General features: G+C 37.3%; 1 protein-coding gene across 4 annotated transcripts in view; it reads right to left on the minus strand.

The window, feature by feature from the left end:
- The window catches only part of LOC100246030 (probable cyclic nucleotide-gated ion channel 20, chloroplastic), a 119400-nt gene that overhangs the window by 72151 nt on the left and 20830 nt on the right, over positions 1-26419 (minus strand). For 3 of the 4 annotated variants that reach the window (XM_010665635.3, XM_010665636.3, XM_010665638.3), the window contains 3 exons: positions 20373-20471; positions 7202-7339; positions 4026-4274 (listed from right to left, as the gene is read on the minus strand). In XM_010665635.3, coding sequence (XP_010663937.1) covers positions 4026-4274; positions 7202-7339; positions 20373-20471 — 486 coding nt within the window. The remainder of the gene's footprint in view (positions 1-4025; positions 4275-7201; positions 7340-20372; positions 20472-26419) is intronic. The other variant, XM_019226506.2, reaches the window with a different exon arrangement.

Genomic DNA, 26419 nt, shown 5'->3' on the forward strand with positions numbered 1-26419 from the left:
TCCAATCTACCAACAGTTTTGCTAGTACCTCCACATAGAACAAGACCACTAATAACAAGGCTTCTCGAGGTGCTTGTGTCACTTGTACATTTCAGAATGGAAACATGGTGTAGAATTTTAGATCTATGTTGTGTCAGCAAGAAGTTGGATACAAACAATAACTAAAATTAACCTCATATCTTAATTAAGGGAAACCAATTTTTCTATGTTTTTTAAGTGATTTGAAATGTGAGGCATTTAAAACTAGATGCAACATGTAAACAATAAGCCATTTTCGAAAGCTTTATGATGGGAACAAGTATAAGCTACTTCCTCTAAAGTTGCTGCATCCCACATAGAGATGGCAACGGGGCGGGTTTTTTCGGGTACCCGCCCCGCCCCTAATGGGACGGGGTTAAAATTTATTAAACGGGTTTGGGACGGGTATGGGATTTTTTTTTTAAACCCGGGACGGGTTCGGGTATTGCCCCATCCCGCCCCGTCCCGCCCCGTTTACATATAAAATTAATTTTAAATTTTAATTTAATTTAATTTTAAAATTAATTTAATTTAAAATTTAATTTTATTATTTTTAAAATATAGATAATAATAAATTTTTTTAATAAAATAAATTATAAAAAATATAATAATTTTATTATTTATAAAATATATTTATTTTAATGTAATTAATTTTTTTTGAAGTAATTGTTTTTTTTTTTAAAAAAAAAAAGCTAAACAGGGCGGGGCGAGGCGGGTATGGGAAATTCTCATTCCCGCCCCGCCCCGTTTAATTTTTTAAACGGGACGGGGATGGGAATTGGTTTTGCTAAACGGGGCAGGGTTGGGATGGGGGCGACCCGTCCCGAACCCGCCCCGTTGCCATTCCTAATCCCACACCCTGAAAAAACTGTAAGCTTATTTTTAAACCAACAAACTTAAGGTTACAAATCCCTATTTTTTTACATGTTTTTCTTTTTCCATTTTGTACCAAAACAAAGGCCTCAAAGAATAAAACAAAGCAAGACTTAGCCAAAGAAAAGAATAAGTAAGAAATAAAGCATCTTGTTGCAAATCTTATGCTCTTCACCACTGAAGGTAGGGAAGATGTTGGAAAAATCAATTTTCTTAAAAGCTTAAGCTTGCGGGATTTGGGCTCACAATGTATATCATGCTCTCCAACCACCTCCCTCATATCTAGCCTCCATTTTTGGGCAGACATGATGGGCTTAATAAATTAGGGAAATAAACATGTGTTGGTGAGGTTTGAACACTTGACTTCCTACCAAACAAGGCTCTAATACCATGTTGAACAACAAATTTTCCTAAAAGCTTAAACTTATAAGATTTGGCCACATACTGTATATCATGCTCTCCAAGAGAAGATTCTATATACAACCACAGGACTAGCCCTAAGTAATGGGTTTCACCAATTTTTTTAAGTGTCCACTTAGACAAATACTCTTTATCCATTAAAAGAAAAAATCAGATATGAGGTTTCCCATGGAGAATGAAAACAGCAAGTTCTTTCCCTCTTATGATGCTGATAAATCCCTCTTAAAACTGATCAACAGAAACTGCACAAGATCCATCTCTAATTTCCAATGCCACTCCTCTCTCTCCACTTCTTATGATCTTATCTCTTCATTTTCACCAACAACCTCTATGGAGAACAATTTGTCTTTCCCAGGTTTGATCTGGCCTTCAAGAAATCCTTTTAAACACGAATCAGGAAAGGTAAGATTTGGATGGAAGAAGGAAACTGAGACAAAATTGAAATTTGAGAAGGATTGCTTAGATGGAAGGAGAAAATCAATAGAGTTGTAGAGATGTGAAGATAGAAGAAGGAAATGAAGAGGTGAGATGAGCGTTCAGATGGAAGAACGAAAGCAAGACAGTGATTGGAACATGAAGATGGAAGAAGGTAAAGAATATAGCACTAGAAGCATCAGATGAGCTTGGCAAAGAACAGAAAATCTTTTTGGTGTTTCTATTTTTTTTATTACATGGTCTGGTGGCAACAGTGTTGCTGTTAATTTCTCAAGCAATAAAAATGAGGTGCTAAAATGGTTTCATAAGATGACTCAGATTATTTACTCTTAGTTGTTGTGCCTTTGCCAAACACTTGAGGACACCAGGGTCTTTTTGCACTTGAAGTGAGCCAAACCCTATACTGAAGGGCTTCTACCAACCTTCATAGAAAGGGAAAAAGAAAACCAGACCCTCCACATCATTTTATGGACCCTGGAAAAAGCTATAGATGATATTACTACCATGAGTTAGTCAACACCAATCACAGTGGCAAAAGACCATCCAGGTTGCTGAAACACATCAAAAAGATAAAAATTCACTTTTGTTGCTGACACTGAATGGGTTAAAGACCCTTAAATAAGTCACAGATCAACATCAAAAAGCACTAGTAGATAAAACAGAGAAGTTGGACTACATGGAAGCATCAAAACCTCAAGATATCAATTGTCAAGTTCAACTGCTTTAAGGGGCCTCTCGTCATATCACATTGAATCCTAGGTTGTACTGGCTCTATACCAAGCTGAAATAGAATTCAAAAAAATTAGTTCAAAGGGAAAAGCAGGAGGACGAGGGTAAAAGAAGAATGACAGAAAACAAACAAGAGAAACTTGGTTCTTTTTGGTTGGATGTTGTTTTAATTCAAGGGCTGCAAAAATCTTATATGCTTAGCAATTTAGCACCATTCTAATAATTTAGGTAATTTTAAAAATGTTAGGAAATTTCAGAATATTCCAGAAAATTTCTTTTAAATTCTTGTTTCCTCGCCTTCAGGGTAGACCATTGCTCAATCAAAACAGTGGATTTGAAGACAAAATTATAAATGAATGCATCAGTCTCAAGGCCTGGATTTCATTTAAATGAAAGATCCCTGAATGCAGGCATCTGTGTGTGTATGTAGATAGGAGAGTTTCTTGGGAGATTCAGTTAAGCATTGATAATAATAGGGCCACACCCTTCTCACTGTATGAGGAAGTTTTGGAAAGAACAACCTTTCTGCTATCACTTTTGTTTGTTCTTTAAGAGCTCTTGAAATCTTGACTTCCCCTTCAGGATGAAGAGGGCTAGTTTTAAAGTTTTAATTTAGCTTTCGGAAAATTCTCAATAATATTTATGTTTTTCATATGAATCAAAGTGATATTCTCAGTCAAACATAAGGTGCCTTTGCTAGGAAGCTTTTGTGATGCTGATTTCAATTTTTCCTACAAGAAAATTTCTTCATACTATAAGAGAAAAGTCTATTACTATACACACACACAACAATTATTGTAGCCTTTCCATGGAAAGGATATGAATCAAACCACATCATTCAATAAAGCTCTCAAACTCATGGAAAACTGGGTTTGCAAAATGGTGGTAAGAGATATGCACCTTTCTAGCTTAGCAGTTTCTGTTTTTTCAAGCAGCACAGCAATCAAAGAAAAAATGTAAATTTTAAAGTTGTAAAGCCCAACCTACTTTACATGGCATGTCCAAATTCATGAACTTGTACCTAAAAAGTTCATGAATTCACTAAAGCAGTATACAGGACTTAGGTCCACAATAGTGTGGACAAACCTCCATCTACCCTATTATATCTGGTAGTGTTTGCATGGAGATCTATTTTTTCTCTACATATTTAGTTATATTTACTCTTTTAAAATCATACAAAGTAATAAAAAAAGTGACAAACATTTTTAATGGTCAAATTGCACCTCCTAAATTACCGAATCAACTTTGGCCACAATATGAGATAGCGATGTTCCTCGACAGAGTAGTAGTTTTACTTTATTTTTATTAACTCACATAAATTGTTTATTGAATATTGAATTATGCTTGCATTCCCTCCTTTATAGAAGGTAATAATTCTTGTTGAAGAGGTATCATGGACACTTCAACAACTAAACATTTGTAAAGATGCATAACCAAACAATTAGGATATAATCTAGAGGAACTTCCAGAAACAGAAGGAAATGGAAAACTGAGGAAAAGAAAGAACAGCTCAATAAAAAGCTTTCTATGTAATAATGACCTCCACCCACCTGTAAGCCAAAGAGGTACCAGCATGACCCCACAACATGACCAGACAACACAAAAGTGAGAAGATTTATAACAAAATTCGCCCATGCTGACTCAAATATGAAGCCACTTGGAGACTGACCAGCAAGGAAAGGTAGAAACCTGTACAACCTGGGAATGTACTGAACAAGAACTGCTGTGCGCAAAAGATTCTTTGCATAATTTGCCCCAGATGTTCCCAAGGACATGGGTAGGACCAGCAAAATCATGATCTGCAGTCAATTGAAGGAAATTATTTATGATGAGCTTGTACTCGCTACTATCAGTGTATGATAACATATTGATGCAGTGATACAGATAACTATTTCATGAAATATTATACAAAACTAAGTTGGAGATGCATATTACATGCAATGTTATGCAAGCAATTATATGTTAAAGAATAAATAAATCAAGAATGTTATAAAATACACGTCCAAACAATAAATAAATCAAGAACATTATTACATACACTTTCACAGGCACTTGCACATACACAACTGGATAAGTCATTTTCTGGCCCCCACTACACAAACAGAATATAATAATAAAGCTTCTTCAAATAACTACTTTACATGGTTAGAAATGTCAGAAATCTCCATGGGCCTGCTCCTGGTTCTATCAAAGTTCTCTGACCTTATTGAACTCAACCAACATTTTAATAAACTCCACGGTATTATTTCTAAAGCAAAGCTAATGTTAACCAAAAAAAAGGGGATGGTGGGGGGTGGATTTCCAAAAGATATTGAAAGAAATTTCAGTAGTCCAAGAATTTGAATTTTCCACTCCTATGTCAAAGACTCTAGGCCATGGGACTGTTTGTCTATGGTGAAGATTTTAGGGATTAATGCCTTCTTGTGGAAGGGGATGCACCCAATCTCATATCTTGAGGAAGAAGAGTGCTTGCAAATAGGATCCTTGGATTTTCAAAATCTTTGATATCTTAATAGAGATGGGATGCTCACAGCACTGATGCCCCAAGCAAACAACTACCTAACGGATATATTGGCAGAGCATGGAGCCTCTTTGTTCCAAATTTTCCTTGCAGATTCTGTCGGAGGGTTTGTGAACTTATTAAATTTCAAACTCTTTTTTGAACTTTGGTTTGTGATTTCTCAATTTTTCTTAAAAAATAGCTCATCCTCCATTTTTGTATTTTTTTTCAGTAACAAAATTCTTGTTTCCTATTTAAAAAAAAATGGCAATAATTTTAATTCCTAAATGCCAATGGTTAATCTCAATAGTCTTTTTAGCGGTCAACTAGTTTTCCTTCTATCCTCTTTACTTTTTTTCTTCTTTTTTTGCAAAGAGAATAGTATCAACAGTTGTGGTCGACTTCAAGCTGCTCGAGAGTTGAATTTGTTTTGAGGTATGTATGTATTGGAAGTATTATGGTATGTTACGAATGAAATGGAAAATCGTGAACATGTGGAAAAATGAAGCAAAAAGGGGTCAACATTCAAACATTCTGTTGAGGCGTTCAAATGTCCTCCTAAGGGAGGTTCAAACGTCCTGCTGAGGGAGGTTCAAACATCCTCTTAATAGATGTTCAAGCATCTAGACAAAGTTCAAACACCCCCTTGTGAGCGGTTTGAACGCTAACTCCTCTAAATTATTTTTTAAACATGATTTTAAGGTTTTTATCAGATTTTTTGGTAAATTATCTTATAGAAAACCTTCTCCAAATAACCAATTAGGGTTTTAACATAAAAACCAAATCTTTAGACTATGATGGTATGCACGCAATCTCGTAGCCATTGTTTTAGCCTAGCACTCCTAACTCTCAAGAGCTTTCAAAAACTTGTCTTAGAAGTCCTTTTGATAGAATGGCATGGTGCATCGAACCACTAGCCTATGCATGGGGTTCAAGTAATCCATTAAGGAACATAAGGTGTCAAATCATGGAAGTGAAAGAAAAGTGCAAATGTTGATCAATATAAGAATCTTGGGAGTAAGTGCGTTCAAATTAGGTAAAATTATGTACCTTCTCTTTATATTTATTATAATGTAACATCTGTAAAGTTTTTAGGAGACTTTGTAAGTGATTTTTCCATGTATATATGATGTCACTTTGTGCCAACTGTTTTTCCATTATCTTTTACTTATTTAATTGATAATTTAGAAAATTTGAATATAACTTAAAAATTGGTATACATATTGTTTGGACTACCTATTCATTCCTTTCCGCTCACCCCCCTTTAGGTGGTTCTATAATCAAGAATAAACTTTTAATTGGTATCAAAGCAAGTTAAATTTTCAGAAAACATATTTTTGCAATTCCTCCTATTTGATTCTTGAATTATAGAACCACAGAGAGTTAGATCTTTCATCAATTATCCTCTACTTGAGTTAGATCTTCCATCACTTAACCTATACATTTTTATGGGAATAGACTACCCTCACTAGCAAGTCAAAATGGCATTTTTCCTAAAAATGCAAGGAGAGAGTGTTTGGAACACAGTGGAATCTGGGTGGTTACCTCTCGTATCTGTGGAGAAGAATGGATTCTTTTCACAAGCAATGGAAGTCCAATCTTGATTTTCATTTAGATTAAGACTCCTTTTAAGATTCAAAGATGGAGAAAAAAAATCTAGAAAATAGATCCCCAACCATTAATGCGATCAAAAGATACAAAAGGTTTTTGCACAACAGGCACAAGAAGCTCGTCTCTTAACTCTTAGTAGAACATTTTTAACATCAATGATAAAATAAAAAAAAGTACCAAGTTGTGTGAGAAAAATTAAGAGAAACAATTGCTCACAAAACCTTCTTGTTCAGTCTATCAATAAATGGTCCATCAAAAACTCGTAGACATTTATTAATGTGAAGTAAAAGAAAGATAAATTTGAAATCGAAAACTAAAAGATACATGTACATCCTTCAATTTAGTAATTAATGTTTCAATCTCTCAAAATTAATTAAAAGCTATCTGAAAAACAAACATCAGCATAGATCCTCTTTGAAATTCCAAAGTCAATTTCAAGATTTCTATCTATTTATAACACTATGTGAACATATTGAGCATATGGATCTTAAAACTTCAAACAAAAGGATGTCAAGGAAAAAACATCACCATGCACAAAGTAACAATCAATTGACTTAGAGCAAAAGCAAAAGGAGGTCAAGAAGAAAACATCAGCATGTAAGAGAAAATACTCACTTGAGGAAGCGGTAAAACAATAAATAAATCAATTAAAAAATATCCACAAAGGTAATGGATAGCAATTTTTTTTGGATGGTCAACTAGGTCGCCAGCACCAACCACTCTAGACTCTGGAGCAACATAGGCAAGCCTAAACTGCAGAATACAAATTGGATACATCAGTCATGCTTAAGTTGACAGAATTCCATTCAAAGAAATTGAAATAGACAATAATACCATATTAAACACCAATTGATACATAATGATTTCAGACACTTGGTATTTCACTAGCAGTTGAAATCCATTTCCCTGCATAGTCCTGTTTCCAGGGTTTTCAGATGATAATACACAGGTAACAGCCCTAAGCTTTGGCAGTTTTGCATGAATTGAACATGCATAATATTTATACGAAGAAAAAAGCTAATGCACTGTTCCATAATGTGTTGATTAGCCTCAAATGAGTATGATATTCTTATTCTGAAGAAAATATTGATGTTTCTTCAACTTTCTGCCTATTCTGAAGAAAGTATGATTTTCTTCAACTTATTCTGAAGAAAATATTGATTATGTTTTCCGAACTGTGAATAGGCTTCAGCATATGAGGAATTCCTACAATATGCAGTATATGACAATATTACAGCTGTAGGAACAAGAGATTCATATCACAAGGATCAAAATTAGTGTCATAATTGTGGAATTCCGGATTTATGGATGATTGTAGGATGAAATTAGAAGATATTACAGGCTGTAATTAGAGATTTGCTAGCTGTAAATAGTTGTAGATTATTTTCTATAGATAGGAGATAGTTTCCTCTATTGTGGGATCTGATAGAGCTTTTTAAGGAATTACCAAGCTGTTGGTAATCTCCTATTTCCCTATAAATGTAATTTCTGCAGTGTAAATTATATAGAAGAAAATTCTCACAATTATCGTCATGGTATCAGAGCAATTCCGCCTGGACCTATCACTTTTTTCTCGGTTTTAATCCAGAACCAATTTTTCTGGGTGCAAACCAATCTTCTTCTTCATCCCAACTCATTACTTCTTTAAGTTTTTTGTGTTTGAGCCTAGTCTCTCATAGGTATTACTTTTCCCTATGGCCTCGGAAACCAGTAGCAGCATTACGGGAACCATGTTTGGCCAGGAACTCGTGAGCAATGGTGGTGCAGAAGGTTCATCATTCCTCATCACTCGGCACAAGTTAACTGGCCACAATTACCATCAATGGGCGAAGGCAATTCTGATGTTTATCACAGGCAGAGGTAAGGATGAATACCTTTTCAGCACTACTGAACCGCCTAAGAAGGATGATAAAAGATTCAAGGTTTGGAACACCGAAAACAATCTGGTTATGTCTTGGCTGATCAATGCAATGGACACAGAAATAGGTCAAAACTTTTTGTTTTATGATACTGCACATGAAATCTGGATGGCAGCAAAGGAAACATACTCTGATAGTGACAATACTGCTGATCTATTTGACATCAAGGGAGCCCTACATGATCTAAGGCAAGGTGAGATGACTGTGACTCACTACTATAACACTCTTAGTCGTTTTTGGCAACAATTAGATGTGTTTGAGACCATGGATTGGGAGTGCCCAGGAGATGCTAGTCGATACAAAAGGATTATTGAAAAAGAAAGGATCTTTAAGTTCCTATTGGGATTAGACAAATCCCTAGATGAAGTAAGAGGGAGAATCCTTGGAACCAAGCCTCTCCCTACTATTCGAGAAGCTTTCTCAGAGGTTAGAAGAGAAGAAAGCAGGAAGAAGCTGATGATGGGAACAAGGCCATTCTCCAATGTTCAGGAAGGATCAGCACTCATCTCCCAAGGCTCCACAAACATTCAAGAAGGAACTGCCCTTGTTTCCCGAGGCTATGATGCAAGGCAGAAGAAAGGAAGACCATGGTGTGATCATTGCCGCAGACCAGGTCACACCAAAGAAACATGTTGGAAAATACACGGGAAGCCCACTGACTGGAATTCAAACAAGGAGAAGGAGGCACGAGCATTTGTGGCAGATCCTGAAGGGAAAGAAAGAAGTACCAATGATTCTACTCTCTTTAGCAAAGAACAAGTGGATTGGCTGCAAAAGATGTTTAGCCAAGGATCATCCACTAACCCCGTTATCTCAACCGGATCCGCTGCTCAGAGAGGTAACTTCCTAATTGCTTTACACACAAAAACTGAAGATTCATCAGGTTGGATCATCGATTCGGGTGCCTCCGACCACATGACAGGTGATATATCAGTACTCCATGATTGTAGCCCCTGCCATGAGAATTACAAAGTAAGAATTGCTGATGGCTCTCTTTCCACCGTGACTGGTATTGGAAGAGTGATTATTTCTGAGACCCTAACTCTTAATCAAGTTCTTTTGGTTCCCAAGCTCTCATGCAATTTACTATCAATCAGCAAGCTTACCCGAGACCTAAATTGTGTGGCTAAATTCTCTTCCTCTCATTGTTTGTTTCAGGATTTGGCTTCAGGGATGATGATTGGCAATGCTAAGGAAAGCAAAGGACTCTACTGGTTTAGGGCAGCTGGAAAACAAGACTCTCAAGCACATCATGTATCTTTCTCTGATCCTAGGTTAAACCTGTCTTTAGATTCAAATAAAGAAAGTACCATCATGTTACTGCATTATCGCCTAGGACACCCAAATTTTATGTACTTATCAAAGATGTTTCCAGCACTATTTAAAAACAAAAATCCCAAACTTTTCCAATGTGAGATTTGCCAATTTTCTAAGCATTGTCGTAACTCTTATCCATCCCAAAATTACAAACCATCAAAACCTTTTTCCATTATTCATAGCGACATTTGGGGACCCTCTCGTGTTCACAATATCTCTGGGGCTAGATGGTTTGTTAGCTTTGTTGATGACCATACTCGAGTTACGTGGGTATTTCTCATGAAGGAAAAATCAGAGGTAGGTTCTATCTTCAAATTCTTTCATTCCATGATTCAAACACAATTTCAAGCTAAGATCCAAGTGTTTAGAACAGACAATGCCAGGGAGTACTTCAATGTTATACTCGGAAATTATCTTCTAGAAAATGGGATTATTCACCAAAGTTCCTGCATTGATACCCCACAACAGAATGGGATAGCCGAGAGAAAAAATCGACACCTTCTAGAGGTAGCCCGATCTATTAGGTTTACCACTCATGTCCCAAAACAATTCTGGGGAGAGGCTGTTTTAAATGCTACAAACCTAATAAATAGGATGCCTTCTAGAGTCTTGAAATTTGATACTCCATGCCAAACCCTTTCCAAAAACTTTCCTCTAAATCGGATTATAACTGATATACCTCTCAAGGTCTTTGGATGTTCTGCATATGTTCATCTCCCTCCTCATCAGCGAAGTAAACATGATCCCAAGTCTGTCAAGTGTATCTTTATCGGTTATTCCTCTTATCAAAAGGGGTATAAGTGCTATTGTCCTTCCACTCGGAAAACCTATAACACTATGGATGTGACCTTTCTTGAGAATGTACCTTTTTACACCAAAACTCATATTCAGGGGGAGAATCCAGTCAATCAGCAAGTAGAATATCAGTTTTGGGATGTGCCCGTGCCTGACTTTGGGGTGCCAGAACCTAATTTTTCCAGTGAACCATCTATGGCATCGGATGGACCACCATCAGAGTCACATCAGATTCAAGGAGACAAGGAGTCCATTGGCAAAGAACTTCAAGTTTACTCAAGGCGTCAGAAGAACCCTAAACCGGTGGACCTACATCCTGAGCTTCCTCCTGTGCCTTGTCAAACTGATGACCCGAAATCAAATCCCACCGGAATCATTCAAGGTAATATTGATTCTCCTGTTATTACTGATGACATTGACTCTATGGATGATCTCAATAGGCCCGTGGCCCATAGAAAGGGAGTAAGATCTTGTACTCAGCATCCCATCTCAAAATTTGTGTCCTATGAGAAGCTATCTTCTAATCTTCGAGCTCTCATCACAAATTTGGAGAGTATTGCTCTCCCAAACTGCATACAAGAGGCCTTACAGCATCCTGAGTGGAGAAAGGCAGTGAATGAAGAAATACAAGCACTGCAGAAGAATGACACTTGGAAGATTATGAAATTACCACAAGGAAAACGCCCTGTGGGTTGTAAGTGGGTCTTCAATGTCAAATACAAGGCAGATGGGAGGATAGACCGGTACAAGGCAAGGTTGGTGGCCAAAGGATTTACACAAACCTATGGGATTGATTTTCAAGAAACTTTTGCACCAGTTGCAAAGTTAAATACAATCCGAGTCTTGCTATCCTTGGCAGCCAACCTTGATTGGAATTTGCATCAACTAGACGTCAAAAATGCATTTCTCAATGGCGATCTTGAAGAAGAAGTCTACATGGAGATTCCTCCAGGTCTAAAACACTCCAGTAGCAATGACCTAGTCTGCAAACTTCAGAAATCACTCTATGGGCTTAAGCAATCCCCAAGAGCTTGGTTTGAGAGGTTTACTAAGGTGATTAAAGGAGAGGAATTTTCACAAGGGCAATCTGATCACACTCTTTTCATTAAGAGATCGCCTGGTGGTAAGATTACAGTTCTTATAGTCTATGTTGATGATATAATTGTTACTGGGAATGATGAAGAGGAAATTTCCCGACTTAAAACAGTTCTAAGTAAAGAATTTGAGATTAAAGATCTAGGAACTTTGAGGTATTTTCTTGGCATGGAGGTAGCAAGGTCAAGCAAGGGTATCTTTGTATCACAACGAAAGTATACTCTAGACTTGTTAAAGGAAACAGGAATGCTTGGATGCAAACCCTCTAATACTCCTATGGATCCATTCAACAAGATAGGCTCAAAAGAAGATATGGTTGCTGTTGACAAGGGAAGATATCAAAGACTAGTTGGAAGGTTAATCTACTTATCACACACAAGACCTGACATCAGCTTTGCAGTGAGTATGGTTAGTCAATTTATGAACAATCCCACCGAAGAACATCAAGAAGCCGTATATAGGATACTACGCTACTTAAAGATGACTCCAAGTAAAGGATTATTCTTCAAAAGAGTGGCAAGCCGTGACGTGGAGATCTTCTCAGATGCAGACTGGGCTGGTTCCTTAACAGATAGAAGGTCTACTTCAGGTTATTGTACCTATGTCTGGGGCAATCTAGTTACTTGGAGGAGTAAGAAGCAATCGGTTGTGGCACGCAGCAGTGCAGAAGCGGAAGTTCGTGCCATGGCCCATGGAATTTGTGAAGGGATATGGTTAAAAAGGCTGCTTGAAGAACTCCAGCTCGCTCCTCACGGACCTATGAAGTTGATGTGTGACAATCAAGCAGCAATCAGCATCGCAAAAAATCCAGTCCATCACGATCGAACCAAACATGTTGAGATTGATCGTCACTTCATCAAAGAGAAGATAGAGCAAAAGATCATAGAAGTGGACTACATTCCTACACGGCAACAGATTGCAGATATAATGACAAAGGCTGTTCCTAGAACCCAATTTGACATACTTCTCTCCAAGCTGGGAATGATTAATATTCATTGCCCAGCTTGAGGGGGAGTGTGGAATTCCGGATTTATGGATGATTGTAGGATGAAATTAGAAGATATTACAGGCTGTAATTAGAGATTTGCTAGCTGTAAATAGTTGTAGATTATTTTCTATAGATAGGAGATAGTTTCCTTTATTGTGGGATCTGATAGAGCTTTTTAAGGAATTACCAAGCTGTTGGTAATCTCCTATTTCCCTATAAATGTAATTTCTGCAGTGTAAATTATATAGAAGAAAATTCTCACAATTATCTTCAATAATCATAACATTTTCCTTTGTTGCTCCAAATCCCAGTGTTAATACCCCACCATATCACTGATATCATCAACATAGCAACAAGGAAAAGTAAATAAAAATCCACTTTGTTTCTGAAATTAAAAAATAAAAAATAAAATCATTGCATAAATCTTCAAAAAAAAAATCAAAAATTAGCAGTTTTCATCTTTTGTTGCTAAAGTACTATTTTACACGAGGGTGAGCTTGGGTTTGGAATCTCAAGGTCCATCCTTTGGTGCATAATGTCATAGGATGCTTCAAATGAGCCTCCCCATGGGTTTATATAGAGCCTAGGAAGCTTCTGGAGACTCTTGGAGCCAGCTACACTTAGCCATTAGTGGGAAGAGTGTGGAAGGTTCTAGAGATGCCTAGAGAAGTCCATACATCTCTACACTATGGTGGAAGACATGAGAGGAGTCCAAGGCTTTCTAGAGAATTCTAGGAATCTCTTGTATATTCTTGTACATAGGATTGTACATAGAATTGTGTAGGGTATTCTAGAATCTTCTTGATTTGTAAGGAACCCTTCAACGTTCCAGAGAGTTCCATTGGTGCCTATAAATAGGTGAGGGCCTCATTTGGCCAAGGAACCACCCAAGAACCTAACCGACCAAGCAAGTGAGTTCTCAAAGCACTTGTAAAGTTTCCTTAGAGCAATAAAAGCTCCATTCTTTAAGAGTCGCCTACTACGCCTTCTAAAGCTTCCGAGTCGTGAGCATCTTAACCTAGCAAGCTAAGCATTGGGGAGTAAGGCTGACTTAGCAAGATCAAGGGTCTTGACTTGTCCGAAGTGCCGCACGAGCTTAGGAAAAGACTAAGTCCGTGACAATAAGGTAACTTCCAAAACAATTTGAAAAGCGCGTTTGGAGGCTTCAAATCCCTCTTCAACTTCACCTAAATAGGTGTCATTGCAAAATCCTCTCCCGTGAGGAATTAGGAAGACATGTGTTTGCCCTCCCTAAGCCTCACCACCAAAACACTGTCAATGCAACTGCACCACCACCACCACTGCAGCAACTATGACCAATCACTGTGCTGCCCCCTTGCAAACAATACACCCATTACCAAATCAATTTGCATCTCCACCATCCCATGCCACTAATTTTCAGTGAAATATAACATACTAATCCAAACAAACATACGAATTTTAAGAATCCATTTGAGATTGATTCTAGACCCTCTTAGAATCACTTTTCTTATAATTTTTCATCAAAGTAAAAGAAACATGATTATCAAAGAATCCCACCCACTTTAGAAGCCATTTTGAGAAGTAAGAAAGAGGTAGCTTTTCAAAAGTGATATTCCAAGAATTAGGATATCTTTTTTAATTATATTTTAGTTATCCAAAATAACCTCAAATAATTTGCGAAAATACCAACTTCAAGCAAATACTGAATTTTAAATAGAATATCAGCAACTAGTCAATGAGTTTTTTTCTTTTATTTTTTCATTACTAATATTATTATTTCATATTGTACATAATAAATAAGTACTACATTATATTATTAAATATTTATATTAAATTATATCATAACTTATATTATAGATCAAATATATGTAATTATTTTAAATCTATTAAATATTTGATTTAATTTTATTATATAAAATAATATTACCTTAGATTATATTATTATTTTTTCCCCAAAATTTGATATTTTAGATCAAATTTTTTTTATATTGAGATTAATTATTGATTGTCCAATATCACAATAAATGAATTATTTAAGAAATAGTATTATTGTAACTTTAGTAAGAATATGATGGGGGAAAGCCTTTTAAAGTTTATTCAAGGAGGAAAGGGAAGACCTAAGTAAACTTTAAGTAGGATTAATATTAATTAGAATTGAATTAGGATTGGTATTTGTTGGAGTCTAATTAGGATTAGCTAGTTAAGTTGTAATATAATTAGAATTTTACTTTATTTCTCACCTGTACTTTATTTCTCTCTAGTTTGGCACCTTGACAGAGTACCAGAATGCTTTCTAGTCCTAATCCTAATCAATAATCGCTAAATAACCTTGTCTATGATTAATAAACTAGCATCCAGCTGCTGCTACAACTGTACAGACAATAAAGCCTGAAAGATTAGTTTTGGAATGACTATGCTAGGATTTTTGGTGCTCAACCGACAAGTTCTGATCCTTCTTAAACACAGAGTTGTAACCGGATATCTGAATTGTGAAAAGAGAGAAAAGGGAGAATCCCTAATTTTTGTTATTAAAAACTATTAATAATACACATTGGACTTAGGTATATATATACATGCTAATGGGACCCACAATACAATAAGGAAAAAAAAAAAAGGAAAAGTAAATAACTGAAATAACTGTACACTATCTAACACTCCCCCTCAAGCTAGAGCATATATGTTATATGCACCAAGCTTGTTACAAATGTATTTAATTCTAGGACCTCCGAGAGATTTAGAAGAAATATCTGCTAATTGATCATTTGAATTGACAAAACTAGTCGCCACACATCCTGATGCGATCTTCTCTCTAATGAAGTGATAGTCAACTTCAATGTGTTTGGTCCTTTCATGGAAGACTGGATTGGATACAATATGCAAAGCGATTTGATTGTCACAGATGAGCTTCATCTGTTCATCTTTTCCAAATCTCAACTCCCGAAGAAGATGTTTCAGCCATATGAGTTCACATGTTGTCAGAGTCATAGCTCGATACTCGGCTTTAGCACTAGATCTGGCCACTACATCTTGCTTCTTACTCTTCCAGGATATTACGTTACCTCCAATAAAAACATAATACCCGGAAGTGGAACGTCTATATGTGGGTGAACCAACCCAATCTGCATCTGTGTAACCAACAACCTCGGTATGACCTCTGTTCTTGTACAACACACCTTAGCCTGGTGTGCTTTTGATACATCGAAGAATGCGGATTACAACATCCCAATGGCTATCACATGGTGACTGTAGGAATTGACTAACAACACTTACAGGAAAATAAATGTCTGAACGAGTAATGGTGAGATAGTTTAGTTTACTTACAAGTCGCCGATATCTCCCAGGATCTCTTATAGGCTCCCCCTGTCCTGGTATAAGTTTGACATTTGGATCTATAGGAGTGTCTACCGGTTTACAGTCTAACATACCGGTTTCTTCCAAGATGTCTAAAGCATACTTCCTTTGGGAAAGAACCACACCGGAACTGGATTGAGCTATCTCAATCCCTAAGAAATACTTGAGTTTCCCCAAGTCTTTAGTCTGAAAGTGGGTGAAAAGGTGTTGCTTTAGTTTCTGAATATCATTCTGATCACTGCCTATAATAACGATGTCGTCCACATAAACTACCAGATAAATACACTGCCCTGAAGAGTTATGATCATAGAAAACTGAATGGTCTGTTGTACTGTGAAACATGCCAAACTCCTGAACAACAGAACTAAAACGGCTAAACCATGCTCGAGGAGATGTTTCAAGCCATATAGAGAACGACGTAACCTACACACTAAACTAGACACCCCCTAAGCAACAAAACCAGGTGGTTGCTCCATATAAACTTCCTCAGCAAGATCCCAATGAAGGAAAGCATTTTTAATATATAACTGATAAAAAGGCCAAGAACGCATAGCAGCCATGGAGAGCAATAAACGAACAGAAGCTATCTTGGCAACAGGAGAGAAAGTGTCACCATAATCAGAACCATAAACTTGAGTATAGCCTTTAGCAACTAAGCAGGCCTTAAGGCAATCAACCTGACCATCAAGGCCAACCTTAACTGTGTAGACCCAATGACAACCAACTGTAGATTTACCAGAGGGTAAAACAACAAGATCCCAAGTGTCATTAGAGTGTAAAGCAGTCATTTCATCTACCATTGCCTGTCGCCAGCCTGGATGAGAAAGAGCCTCAAGGGTGCTCTTGGGAAGAGAAACAGAAGATATAGCATAAACAAATGCAGAATCAAGTGAAGATAATCAATGGTAACTCAAAAAATTGTAAATGGGATGAGAATTACGAGTAGATCGATTACCTTTCCGAAGAGTAATGGGTAAGTCAACAGAAGGAGGCAAAGCCGGGGCAGGAGAAGCCGAAGGGATAGGAAGTGAGTCAGCAGGTACCTTGGCCAAAAAAGGAGGAACAACAACACGATGACAGCGATGATAAACCTGAAGTGGGCAATAAGGCATTGCATCAGGTGGGGAGATAATGGGAAGGGGCAAGACTTCAGAAATAGGAAGAGACTCAGAGGTGGAGAAGAATGGTGAGTCTTCAAAGAAGGTGACATCAACGGACAGAAAGTAGCGATGAGTCTCAGAGGAATAACAACAATAACCCTTTTGAAGTCTGGAGTATCCCAAGAAGATGCATTTTGTGGCTGTGGCAGAAAGTTTGTCCTGTCTAAGAGTGAGAATATGAACAAAGCAAGTACAACAAAAAACACAAGGAGGAAGGAAATAAAGTAGTTGGTCAAGGAAAAGAAGAGAATGAGGAATCTGATCGTATAATACAGATGAGGGCATATGATTAATCAAATAACATGCTGTAAGAACAGCGTCCCCCCAAAAACGAAAAGGAACATTACTATGGAGAAGGAGAGTACGAGCTGTCTTAACAAGATGTCGATTCTTACGTTCAACTACCCCATTTTGTTGCGGAGTATGAGCACAAAAAGACTGATGAAGGATCCCATGTTGGGACATAAATGAAGTAAATGGTGCAGAAAAATATTCTCGAGCATTGTCACTACGTAACACTCAAATAGAAACATTGAATTGTGTTTGAATTTCAGCATAAAACTTCTGGAAAATAGATAATAACTCAGCTCGATTTTTCATTAAAAATAACCAAGTACATCTTAAATAGTCATCAATGAAAGTGACAAAATACTAAAATCCTAAAGTAGACGCGGTTCGACAAGGACCCCAAACATCAGTGTGGACAAGTTCAAAATGAGACTTTGCCCAATTATTCAAACGTTTTGGGAACGAGACACGAGTATGTTTCCCAAGCTAACAAGACTCACACACAAGCAACGACAAAGATGAAAAACGAGGGACCATTTTCTGGAACTTGGATAGACTAGGATGGCCCAGGCGACTATGGATGAGGAGGGGAGCATCAGCAGAAATGCAAATTGCAGGAGTTGAAAGAGAGGTGAGGTGATAGAGGCCTTGAGACTCACATCCTATGCCAATCGTCTTCCCCGTACTCCGGTCCTGCAAGGTCACAAATTTATCAGAAAAACTAATAGAGCAGTTAAAAGTACGAGTGATTTTGCTGATGGAGATAAGATTAAAGGAACACTCGGGAGTATGAAGGACAGAAGTAAGAGGTAGAGAAGGGAGAGGATGTGCCAAACCAATGCCTTTAGCCACAGTTTGAGAACCATTAGCTAAGGTAACAGTAGATATGGCAGATGTAGTAGTAATAGAAGAGAAAAGATCCTTATTACCAGATATGTAATCAGAAGCGCCAGAATCTAGAATCCAAGGTCCAAGAGAAGATGTGTGGGTAAGACAAGCAGAAGCATTACCAGTCTGGGCAACAGAAGTAACAGAAGCTGACTTGGTGGCCTGATAGCGGAGATAGTCATCATACTCACTGTCAGTGAGGGAAATACCCTGAGATGTGGAGGAGCTCGGAGGCTGAGGCGGCTGAGGATGGACGTTGGCCTCTACCTCGGTTACCACTGCGTCCTCCTCGAGAGTTAGTTTGAGAAACTAATATAGAAGAATCTGAAGTGTTATCAGATGGCAAAGTCTGAGTGGAGGAGATACGGAGCAGGCTAGCAAACACATCATCCAAGGGTGGAACGGAGGAACTGCCAAGAATCTTATCGCGGACAGTCTCAAGATCTGGATGGAGGCCAATAAGCGTAAGAACCATGAAGAACTTGTCAATCTGTGTTCATTGATCCCCAACATCAGTAGTAAGAGGCATCACGGTCAAGAATTCCTCCTTAAGAGAGGCAATCTGACCAATATAAGTAGATAAATCCATGTCTTATTGTTTGACATTGACAATAGAAGAAGCCACCTTATAAAGACGTTGGATATCATTCGTGTATAGCCCTTTCGCTTGATTTCAAAATTTAAAGCATGTTTTGTAGGCCCAAAGATGAAGCAGAATCTTAGGATCAACTGATTGTCATAACACACTACATAATTGTGCATCTATCTTCCTCCATTGTACTCTGTCAACCTTAGGGATATCCGCCTCTTGCGTAACAAGGTGATCCTCATAACCTTGACCCATAAACCAAAGCTGCACAGAAGCAAACCAGGACAAATAATTTTCGCTGCCAACCAATTTTTCTGAAGTAATCATAGGAGATCCAGATTTAACAGAGAAAAAAATGGAACTTTTAGTAGTCATATCTACTTCTCTGGAGAACGAAATATGTTTGGATCGAAGAGAACCCTAATACGACTTCAGATTGTGGCTGAAAGAAGAAAAACCGAGGATCAACGGCTATGAGAGACCAAATAGTAAAGAAAAACAAATGTGGCACTACTGGAAGGGTAGAAGAACACTTCCTAAGACACATGCAAGGCTCGGGGTGGAGAGGAAGTCACCGAAGGTCTCCGGAAAGGATGTTTAGAGAGCCGGCAGAGACAAAAACCCCAAAAAATGCCCTTACAAGACTCGGATGGCACAAGCACAGATGGAAAGTGGCTAGACGGCGTCAGGTTAGGCTGGAGGTGGAAGCGCGTTGCCGGAAAGTGCTCCACGTGCCAGCGCGTGAGGTTTAGGCCACCGGAGAAGAAACGCGCGTGGTCGGCGCGTGACTGAGATTCTCCCTCCGGTGCTTTGACAAAACTTGAAGATCTCCTCCTTGCGCACCTGATGGTATGGTCGGTGTTGGAAAAGGACTTCGCCGGAAAGTCACCGGCGGTGAGGGTTTTCTGACGGCAACACGGTTGACCGGAATGAAACACGGTCACTGAAAGGTTTCCCAGAATTGATTCACGGATAAACCGGAAATAATTAGGTTTTTTTTTTTTTCTCCCTATGCTCTGATACCATGTGAAAAGAGAGAAAATGAAGAATCCCTAATTTTTGTTATTAAAAACTATTAATAATACACATTGGACTTGGGTATATATGTACATGCTAGTGGGACCCACAATACAATAAGGAAAAAAAAAAAGGAAAAGTAAATAATTGAAATAACTGTACACTATCTAACATGAACCAAAGCCACCCAAGCACTACCATTCTTGCAACAGTAAACTCCCAAAGAAAAAGGGGTCAGATTATCAATCTTTCAATGAGCACCAGTCAAGAAAAACAATGAAATGAAATTAACAACATAGAAGGAGCTTCTGTATATATGATCCAAATGACATAAACATAAGAATGATAATAATAACAATAAAGAGCTTCAAAAGAAAGAAGCAAAAGGCTAGTGCACCTGTAGAAGCATGTTTAACAGGTAAATGAAATCAGTCATGCTTCTGAATACCACAATTGTTTTTGTTAGGGGCATGTCAATAATTATGCACTTATTTTCCTGTTTTCAAAAACCAACAAACAATAATAATTAGATAGAAATAAATATGCTTAGCAAATCAAACAAGAATAAGATATATAAAAGAATCTCCTATTCATTGATGATACAAAAAGAAATGTCATCTATGATTATGTAAAGGATTTGGACCAATATGTCTTCTACAACCACAAATAAGGAACAAAGAATATAAAAGCATATAGAATCAGTCCGTAAACCAATCATATTATGTCTAAAATTTATTAAAAATAGGATCTGAAATGTTTCAACCCATGAATAAGACACATGGACCAACACATAGAAATGTAGGAAAACTCTACACTATTACAAAAGAAAAGGCACACGTAAAATATTAAACAATCAATTTTCCTAAAATCTTAAGCTATTAGGATTTGGGCCCACAATGTATACCACACTCCAATACCCTCTCTCTTGTGTGGCTTCATACCCGCTATGGGCAGGTCATAGACCGTATGGTGGCAAAAAAAATCACATTTTTGTGATAAAAAAAAAAAAGATAGTGTAGAAAAACAGCTCAGATTATTCTTTGACTGACTTTTAGAAATTAAGGCTAAGATTTTTTTCTTATTTAAACATAATATTTTTGGGCAATCAACGATAGGATTAGAATTAGGAAAATAAAGATTTATCTTTAACGTATTTCCATATATTATTGCAACAGATTTCTAGGAGTTCCAGTTGTACATATTTTTTTCTTTTTCCTATATATTTTGTATCTATTCATATTATTATTATTTTTTTTTTTTGATAAATAAGAACAAAATAAATTAAGGGGCAAAAAGCCACAAAGCATACAACGAGTATACATAGCAGCCTAAATAAAAAAAAACAAAAAACAAACAACCTCACCAACCCTTAAGTAACTGCTAGCCACTCCAAAAAGCCTAAGAGCGAAGAAGACTCCTCTCCCATATACACCCTAGCCCAACTCCACAAATTACAAACAAAAGAATTTTTGAGTTTCTATATAGCTAAAGAACCCCCCCTAGAAGCTAATCTATTCATTTCCTTCCATACCGTCCAAAAAATACACAACGGAATGGAATTCCATATCTTTTTCCTCTTTTTTCCCACAAAAGGGCCCCTCCAACTAAGTAACACCTCTTTGACTGTCTCTGGGAACACCCACTGAACCCCAAACAAGGCAACAACGATCTCCTAGAGGACCCTGACCACTATACAGTGTAAAAGAATATGATTTACATTTTCCCCTTCACAACCACACAAAAAACAGCAATTAGGAAGCTGCCACCCCCGTTTTTTAAGCCTATCCAAGGTGATAATCTTCCCCCACGTGGCCTCCCAAGCAAAAAAAGCAGCTTTGGTTGGGACCTTATCCACCCAAATGCACTTTTTCAGGAAGGCCAGGTCATTGAGAGCAACCAGCAAATTATAAGCATCCCTAACCCCAAAAGTGCCATGACCCCCTCCTTTCCATAACACTGTATCTATTCATATTATAAAGCATAAAAAAAAGTCTTAATAAAATCTTTTATTCGGGTTTCTCCATGGCTGCACACATGCTATCAGAGTCAGTTCCTTATTGATTTTTTTTCTCTATTCTCCTCTTTTTTTCATCTAAAAAAACAGAGATTGCCATCATATGTTTTTTTTTCTAGCATACTCGCTGCTGCCCCTTCATATCAGCTCCACTCATTGTGTTTTTTTTTTTTTTTTTTTTTTTTGTATTGCAATATTGTCTCTGCCCTGTTTCATGTTTTTTGCCGATTGTTTTTTCTTTCTCTTCTGTTGAGGAGCATTATAGCCTGACTCAACCCTATTTTTCTTTTCCCCTGTCTTGCTTTTGTAAACATGGCAAAACCTTCAAAACCCATTACCACAAACCCTCAAACTCCTTCACATAATGATAATCTTATCCTTCAAATCTCCACTGTGAAATTGAATGGAAAAAACTTCCTGGAGTGATCTAAATCAGCCAAAATCTCTTTAATGGGAAAAGGGAAATTTAAGTATGTTAGTGACACCTTACTTGCCCCAGTAGCTAGAGACCCAACTTATGAAGTTTGGGAAATTGAGAATTTCCTTGTTATGTCTTGGTTGATGCATTCTATGCAACCAAGGATAAGTAGAACTTATCTTCTTCTCCCTACAGCATGTGGTATCTGGATGACAATGAATAGGACATTTTCGAAGGTGGGATTTACATCCTAAATCTTTCAGATTAAAAAGACAAATCCAGAAAACCAAGCAAGGAGCTTCAAGTATAACCAAGTATTTGAGTATTCTCAAAGTATTGTTAATTGAATTGGACATGTACACTGCCTTAGAAATGGAGTCACCAACTGATGCAAGGCGGGTAAAGGAGATGCTTGAATAGTAGAGAGTTTACTAATTTCTTTTGGGGCTTAATCTTGAATACCATCAGGTTTGTGATCATGTATTGGGGAAGGAACCTTTCCCTGATATGGATGAAGCATTCATGCTTGTAAGAGGTGAAGAAAGTCGTAGTGAGTTAATGGGAAAAAAAGATGAAGATTCCAGCCTAGCTACAGAAACTTCTGCCCTCAAAACCAACGATACTAAAAGGGCTCTTGTTGCTGGACGACCCTGGAGTTTCAAGAGAAATGACCAACATGACAATAGGTGGTGTGGCTTTTGTAAGAAGCCGCACAATACTAGAGAAACTTGCTGGCAGCTTCATGGCAAACCTGGGAAGTGTTACCTGTCTCTTTAATGTTGGACCAGCTAAACAGAAAACTGTGAACAATGGAGGACAAGAGGCCAAGCCTTTCATGAAGGAGCAATGGGATTTACCGCATTGTGTCATTAACCTATCAAAAAGTCAGTCCAATCCTTCCCCTACCATGTTTTAGCTAAGCAAGGTAATTTCAGAAATGCTCTCGGTGTCATTCCAGGTAATAAAGTCTCATGAATCATTGATTCAAGGGCTTCTGACCATATGATCAATTGTTCTAATTTATTTACTTCATATTTTCCATGTTATGGGAACAAAAAAGTACATATTGTTGATGGTACATTATCATCAATAGCTGGAAAAGGGTTTATACCTATTTCAAAAAACTTGACCTTAAATTCCATTCTTCATGTTCCTAATTTGTCCTGTAATTTGTTTTTAGTTAATAAATTTACTAAAGATAGGTATCGTGTTGCTAAATTCTCATCTCACTGTTGTGAATTCCAGGATTTGGATTTGGGGAGGACAATTGGCAGTGCTAGAGAGATAATGGGTTGTACTACTTTGAGGATAAAAATCTCTCAGAAAGGCAAGCTTAAGTGGCAAATCAGTCTTCATCTGAAGAAATTATGTTATGACATTTTAGATCAGGGCATCCCAACCTCTCTTATTTGCAATGTTTGTTTCCAAAGTTGTTAAAAAATAAACAAGTTTCAAAACTTTAGTGTGAATTTTGTGAACTTTCCAAACATCAAAGGGCTTAATTCCTGCCACAACCATATGAAAAATCTGCTCCTTTTGTCCTTGTGCACAGTGATATATGGGGACCCTTGAGAGGGAACAACATTACACAAACATGATGATTTATCACTTTCATTGATGATCTCACATATTTGTGTTGGGTATACTTGTTAAAAGAAAAATCGGAGGTTGAGAGAGTGTTCAAAAACTTCCATGAGATGATCCAAAACCAATTTGGAACAAAAATAAAAGTGTTAAGGACTAATAATAGGAAAGAATACTATTCCTCTATCCTTGGTACATACCTTTCAGCAAATGCTATTGTTCACCACTCTTCTTGTATCAAAACATTCCAACAAAATGGAGTGGCAAAAAGAAAGAATTGACACCTTCTTGAAGTAGCCTAATCACTCATGTTCACAAATTGTATCTCAAAATAGTTTTGTAACTACTTCTTATTTAACAAATGGGATGCCTTCTTGAGTCCTTGATTTTGTCACTCCTCTATCTACTTTTACTCAGTTTTACCCTACCATAAAATTATTCACTTTTCTTCCTCCAAGAATCTTTGGTTGCAAAACATTCATTCATGACCATGATACTCATTGTAGTAAGCTTAACCTTAAATCCATTAAATGTCTCTTCCAAGGATACTCACCAACCTAGAAATGGTACAAGTGTTATGATCCTATCACCAAAAAGATGTTTGCAAGTCTCGATATCACCTTTTTTTAAAACCAACCATATTATGCCCACACTCACCTTTAGGGAGAGAATTCTAGTGAGAAAACATTCCTCTACCCGTCTCATGATCTGAGAGCATGCCTTTTATTCCTGTTCAGTCACCTGTTTGTTCTCCTATCCCTTCTTCACCTTCCTCACCTTTGTCCTCTTCTTGTCTAGAATGCCAACACAACAACTAAGGGAAGAAGGTTTACCAAAGCTTCATCTCTAATCTAAGAGAACTAATTTGAGGAGGATAGAACAACCATCAGTCCACTAACAAGAACTTGAACCAATATCCATTGATCTAGAAGGCAAAGGCAATTCTTATTCTTCTCCTTTTGTCAATGATCTTGATTACCTATTGCTCTTAGAAAAGGAACCCGGTCTTGTACACTTCATCCAATTTCAAATCTTGCATCCTAACATTGTCTCTCTCCTATAAAGCTTTTTTTGTCTAATATGTCCAGTGTAGTTGTTCCTAAGTTAGTGCAGGAAGCTCTCATTACTCCTGAGTAGAAGAATGCAGTCATGGACGAAATTAGGGCACTTTAACAAAATGGAACTTGGGATTTGGTGAAGCTACCAGAAGGAAAGTCTCATGTTGGATGTAAATGGGTTTTTTTGATGAAACACAAATCAAATGGGACTATTGATTGATTCAAGATTGGTGACAAAGGGAAATACCCAGATATATGGAACTGACTATCAAGAGACATTTACACCAGTTGCCACGATGAATACAGTGAGAGTTTTACTATCTTTTGTGGCAAACTTAAATTGGCCTCTCCACCAACTTGATGTCAAAAATGCCTTTCTGTTTTGTGAACTTGAAGAAGAAATCTATATGCAATTACCATCTGGCTCTGAAGAAAATTATAGTGGAGAAAACGTGGGCAGGTTACGATGATCATTGTCTAGATTAAAATAATCCCCTAGGGCTTGGTTTGATCGTTTTTCAAAGTCTATGAAGAAAGTAGGGTATCTACAAAGTCAGTCAAATCACACCATGTTTTTCAAATTTTCCAGGGAAGGTAAAACAACCATCTTAATAGTATATGTTGATGACATAATTTTGATAGGGGATAATGTGTTTGAAATTGATCACTTGAACAAGGAACTTCCAAAGGAATTTGAGATGAAGGATTTGGATCTTCTAAGATATTTCTTGGGTATGAAAGCGGCGCATTCAAAGACTAGTATTGTAGTCACACTGAGAAAATATGCACTTGACTTGTTGAAGGAAGTAGGAATGGAATGCTAGGTTGCAAGCCTACTGAAGCTTCAATTGACCCAAACCATAAAATTGGTCTTGTCGAAGGTGGTAAAAGTGTCAATAAGGAGAGCTACCAGAGACTTGTGGGAAAGTTGATGTATTTGTCACATACCAGACTGCATATAGCCTTCTTTGTTAGTGTGGTGAGCCAATTCATGCATATGCCTAAGGAGGAGCATTTAGAAGTTGTGTCAAGGTATGTGTGAGTTCCTCTGGTTGAGAAAAACTACTTGAAGAATTAAGGATCAAGATTAAGGGACTAATGAAGCTCTACTGTTATAGTAAGACAACCATAAATATTGTTAACAACCCGATGCAACATGACAGAACCAAACATGTTAAGATAGATATTTTATTAAAGAAAAACTGGAAAGTGGATTAATTTACATGTCTTTTGTGTCAACTAATGAACAACTAGTAGATATTTGCACCAAAAGTCTACCCAAGAAGCATTCAAGCTACAAGTCAACAAGCTAGATTTCATTGATATTTCCAAACCAACTTGAGGGGGAGTGTAGAAAAATAGCTGAGATT

This window comes from Vitis vinifera, chromosome 17, assembly GCF_030704535.1.
Source record: "Vitis vinifera cultivar Pinot Noir 40024 chromosome 17, ASM3070453v1".
Classification (NCBI taxonomy): domain Eukaryota; kingdom Viridiplantae; phylum Streptophyta; class Magnoliopsida; order Vitales; family Vitaceae; genus Vitis; species Vitis vinifera.